The 5,566-nt window shown below is 40.4% G+C and overlaps 1 protein-coding gene across 1 annotated transcript; it reads right to left on the reverse strand.

The window, feature by feature from the left end:
- Positions 1 to 642: 642 nt before the first annotated feature.
- Positions 643 to 1,717, reverse strand: LOC125128923 (cytochrome b-c1 complex subunit Rieske, mitochondrial-like). The gene has a single exon (XM_047783068.1). The coding sequence runs from the start codon at positions 1,711 to 1,713 to the stop codon at positions 913 to 915; it is 801 nt and encodes a 266-aa protein (XP_047639024.1). The 5' UTR covers positions 1,714 to 1,717; the 3' UTR covers positions 643 to 912.
- Positions 1,718 to 5,566: the final 3,849 nt, after the last annotated feature.

Raw genomic sequence — 5,566 nt, forward strand, 5'->3', positions numbered from 1 at the left:
CATCCTGCAGCTGCTGGCTCCCCTGTGAGAAAGCACGGTCCTCAGTGTGACTCACCCCTCACTTTTCAGGAAGGCCCTTAGGACTTAGAATACTTTCGTCTTGCAGCCCTGGAAAACTGGCAGAGCGTGCACCTACAGACTTCACACCACAGATTTCTATGACTTGGAACCTGCTTTCTCCAACATTAACCCCACAGAGAGGAGGACACAGACACTGTTCATTAGCACTCTCCATGAGTCTGCTGTGCAGCCACTGGCAGAGTACCCAAAAGACAGCAATTCAAAATCTACTCCCTCTGCTATTCCATAAGATTTGATGGTGATAAGTACTGCTGTCCAGGCTTCAAGGACAGCTCGATAGGATGGCTATTCCTGGTGGTAATTTCTGAGCGAGTTTGAATCACTAAATAAACACTGTCATCCTCTAGCACATTTAGTCCCTCCATGGATGTAAGAACTGGAGAAAGGTGAGGGAAGCATCTTACCCCTCTTTTTACAGAAGAGGAAAGAGTCCCAGGACCTCATTTTATATACCTAATTGGGTCTTTTATACCCAATTTGGAAATCAAAAGGGTTTAATAATGGAGCAATCTTTCCCTGTGTAAGGCCCAGCAGACTAAGTTTTTTTTTTTTTTTTTAACATATTGGTCTGCAGTTTTTAATTAGAATTAGCTATCAAAGACACTGCACCTTTGACATCTTTGAGCATAACAATGTTTAAGAGTGGTTTTATTAGGTGAATGCTTGAAAGTTTGCAACATATTCAATTTACTTCACATGTTTGCAAATACATTATCAGCAATTCTTAAATATTTCAAGTTGACTAACTCTAAGAACAGAAGGTTTGTTCTCAAATAACTCTTCTGTGGTGAGACAAAGACTGAAAGAAGCCTATGACTTGAGTCCAGGTCTCTAACCAACAATTACTAAATCACCACTGGTGAACTCATATGTGGGTACTTCAAGGTTGAGAGGTGCAGGCCCCTTCCTGATCCTGCCAGATGCATCATAGTGTGACCCATGGCAGGGGCAGTAATAACCACCAAAATCTCCTGCATTTGCAATGGGCACACAACCAAGATGAGTACAAACACCTATCAAGATAACCCATTCAGGTTTCTTAACTCGTTCTAAATCATGCTGTGGGTCCCTCAACTGGGACACTTCAACTGCAGCCTCCTGGTCAATTTCCTTCTTGGTTCTGTGACGCACAAACAGAGGTTTGCCTCTCCATTTGAAAGCCATGTTCTTGCCCTCTGGAATATCAGATAACTTGATTTCAATTTTCGACATGGCCAACACATCAGCAGAAGCACTCATGCTGGAAACAAACTGGGAGACGGCATTCTTGGCAGCATATGCAACACCCACAGTAGTTGTTGCAGTTATCAAATAGGAGAAACCTTTTCTAGCATCACTGCTCTCTTTTGAGGACTTTGTACTATCTAACACTTCAGCGCGACGATAGTCAGAGAAGTCAGGCACTCTGATATCCGTGTGCGAATAACGAACAGAAGCAGGAACATTGAGGCCTACGGAGGCAACCAAAGGCCGGCCCGCGGCCTGGCCACTCAGCGACTCTCGGCACAGGAAGGACCGCTTCGCGTCTAGCACTGGTGACTCTGAGGTGGCGGGCAGCGCGCCCGCCACCCCGCGAGACGTGGCCGACAACACCGGCGCAAAAGGGCCCGAGCGGGAAGCGACAGACAACATGGCGACAGCACCCAGCAGACTAAGTTTTGAAGCTCTTCCAAGCCCCTAATAAGACAGTGGTCATCAGTTAAAGGTACGAGCTATTAGGTATTGAGCTATTTGGTATATTAGCTTATTGAGGGAAATTAGCCTAAAAGTATATTAGGAAATAATGACATATAAAATCTTCCTAATTAGTCAAAGGATGTCTCTAATAGCCAAAATTTTTACCTACTGACAAGAAGATGCAGGATAAATATAAATGGAAGAATTAAACTGAGTATAATCTGTGAAAATATCAACCACTATGTTGTATACCTGACGCTAACATAACATTGTAAGGCAACTATGCTTCAATTTGTAAAAAGTAACAGAGGAAAGGATAATTATCTAAACATACCTGTGGCGGTCAGAAGAGTGGGTGCTGGCAGATGTCTACATCTAGTCCCCAGAGGTTATGAATATGTCACCACACATGGCAAAAGGTACTCTGCCAGATGTGCTTGTGTTAGGGAGCTTGAAATGAGGGGATTTGCCTGGATTGTCTGGGTGAGCTCAGTGTAATCACAACGGTCCTTAAGTATGAAAGAGGCAGGCAGAAGAGTCCAAGGAGTTTGAGATTAAAGATTGAAACGATAAATTGTCGGCTGAGGGCCCCAATCCAAGGGATGAGGGCACCCTCTAGAGGCTGGAAAAGGCAAGGACATGGGCTCTCCCCAAACCTCCACCCCTGCTGACATCTCAGATTTTAGCCCCATGAGACCCATTTCAAAGTTCTGTCCTCTAGAACTATAAGATAATAAATTCGTGTCATTTTAAGCCACTAAGTCTGTGGTAATCTGCTATAACATCAATAGGAAACTAATACATACTATTTTGGCTATTTTTAAAATTACTTAATGAATTTTATTATATTTACAGGTGTACCACAATCATCACAACCATCACAACCAAATTTTACAGCATTTCCACCCCAAATCCTCAGTGCCAATATTTTCTTAGGTCAGTCTACCGAGGAATAGAAATAAAAATAAATAAATAAACAAATGGGACCTAATCAAACTTACAAGCTTTTGTACAGCAAAAGAACCATAAACAAAACGAAAAGACAAACTACAGACCAGGAGAAAATATTTCAAATGATGTGACTAACAAGAGCTTAGTTTTTAAAAATTATGAACAGCTCATACAACTCAATAACAAACAAATGAAAAAAACCCAGTCAGGAAATAGGCAGAAGACCTATATAGACATTTCTCCAAAGAAGACATACAGATGGCCAACAAGCACATGAAAAGATGCTCAATATCACTAATTATTAGAGAAAAGTAAATCAAAACTACAATGAGTTATCATCTCACACTGGTCAGAATGGCTATCATTAACAAGTCAACAAATAACAAATGCTGGAGAGGGCGTGGAGAAAAGGGAACCCTCCTATACTGTTGGTGAGAATGTAAATTGGTGCAGCCATTATGTAGAACAGTATGAAGTTTCCTCATAAAAACTAAAAATAGAGTTCCTATATGATCTAGCAATCCCACTCCTGGGCATATATCCAGACAAAACTATAATTCAAAAGGATATATGCATCCCTATATTCATGACAGCACTATTTACAATAGCCAAGACATTGAAACAACCTAAACATCCAGTGACAGATGGATAAAGATGCAGTACATACATGATGGAATACTACTCAGCCTTAAAAAAGAATGAAATAATGCCACTTGCAGCAATATGTTTGGACCTAGAGATTATCACACTAAGTGAAGTAAGTCAGAAAGAAAAAGACAAATACCATATATCACTTATATGTGGAATCTAAAATATGACACAAATAAGGAGTTCCCATTGTGGCTCAGTGGTTAACGAATCTGACTAGCATCCATGAGGATGCAGGTTTGATCCCTGGCCTTGCCCCTAGCTGGGAACCTCCATATGCTGCGGGTGTGGCCCTAAAAAAATAAAATAAAATAAAATATGACACAAATGAACTTATCTACAAAACCAAGACAGATTCATAGACATAGAAAACAGATTTGTAGTTGCCAAGGGGGAGAAGGTGAAGGAGGATTAGATTGGTCAGGGTCTGGGACTAGCAAATGCAAACGATTATATACAGAATGTATAAACAACAAGGTCCTATTGCATAGCACAGGGAACTATATTCAATATCTTGTGATAAACGATAATGGAAAAGAATATGAAAATAATTTTAAAATAAAGTCTATTTAAAACATATACACAGGAAAGTACACACATGGGAGATTCTGAGAAGGTGGTGGCAGCAGTGGCAGCAGTACAGCTTTTCAATCTCTCTGAATTCTCACATAAAAGCAGACAAGCAACTGAAAGCAGAACTAAACCCTATAAACATTCATGAAAATTAGCAACAAAAAAAGGATTTAGGCAGAATCCTAAGTTGTTATGTTAAAAAAAGAGAAAGAGAGAAAGAGAGGGAGAGAATTCCCATTGTGGCTCAGTGGGTTAAGAATCTGACTAGTATCCATGAGGATGCAGGTTCAATCCCTGGCCTTACTCAGTGTAGGTTGGTGTAGGTGGCAGACACGGCTCGACTAGGATCCTGAGTTGCTGTGGCTCTGATGTGGGCCCGGCAGCTGCAGCTCCAATTCGACCCCAAGCCTGGAAATTTCCATATGCTGGGTACAGCCCTAAAAAGACACAAACAAAAAGAGAGTAAGGAACAGATAACATCCCTATAAACAACATGGCATGCCAGAAAGACGTGACCACAAAACAGATCAAAACTCTAACCTTTTATTTCAAAATGAGCCACAAGACATTAAGAACTTGATGTAAACCTTAAGTTCAGCTCAATGGGTTGATACAAACGGATATAACCATGTGACCACCGCTCATTTTAGGAAGCGCAACATTACCAGCATCCTTGTAGAGTGCCTTGTGCCCTCTCCTTGTTAACAGGGGTATTACCTCCTCAAAAGTAGTACCATCTTAAATTCTATTCTTTCAAATTAGTTCTGCCTATTTTCAAAGGTCCTATAAATGAAACTTAAACATATCTTTGTCTGCCTAGCTTTTTTCTCTTAGGACTATATTTGTGAGGTTGACCAGGCTGTTGAGTGGGTCATAGTCTCTTCTTTATCATTTCAATAAAGACACTATTTGAGTTTCCCACAACTTATCCAGTCTACTGCTGGTGGTTATTTGAATTGCTTCCACTTCAACAATATTATAAAAAAAAAGAAGCTACTATGGACATTCTTTTCCTTGTCTCTTTCACTCACTTTTGTTGGGTATATAATCTAGGAGGGTAATTGCTGGGTCATGGGGAATGTATGCATTCAGCCGTAGTAGATACAGTCAGTTTTCCTAAATGGTTTTGTCAATTTAAACTCTTGATTCCAACTGGTCCACTTCCTTATCAAAATGTGGTATTATCAGGGTTTTTTTTTTTTTTTTTTTAGTAGCTACTTTGATAGGTGTGTTTTGGTTAATTTGCATTTCCCTAATGACTAAGAAAGCTGGCTATCCTTTTATTTGCTTACCATTTGGATATCCTCGTGTTTTGATACATCTTATCAAGTCTTATGTATCTGTGTGTCCTACTGCGGTTGTTATTGTTGTTAGACTTTTCCTTATTGCTGTGTAGGAGTTCTTTATATTTAACATCCTTCATCAGATGTGAATTTGCAAACATCTTCTCCCACTCTGAGGCTTTCCTTTTTATTCTCCCTGGTATCTTTCAATTAATAAAAATTCTTGGAGTTCCTGTCGTGGTGCAGTGGAAACAAATCCAACTAGGAACCATGAGGTTGTGGGTTCGATCCCTGGCCTTGCTCAATGGCTTAAGGATCCGGCATTGCCGTGAGCTGTTGTGTAAGTCACAGAC

The sequence above is a fragment of the Phacochoerus africanus genome, chromosome 6, assembly GCF_016906955.1.
Source record: "Phacochoerus africanus isolate WHEZ1 chromosome 6, ROS_Pafr_v1, whole genome shotgun sequence".
In the NCBI taxonomy this organism is placed as follows: domain Eukaryota; kingdom Metazoa; phylum Chordata; class Mammalia; order Artiodactyla; family Suidae; genus Phacochoerus; species Phacochoerus africanus.

Excerpts from the sequence above, each read along its gene's own strand:
- LOC125128923 (XM_047783068.1), bottom strand. The coding sequence starts at position 1,713 with ATGTTGTCTGTCGCTTCCCGCTCGGGCCCTTTTGCGCCGGTGTTGTCG.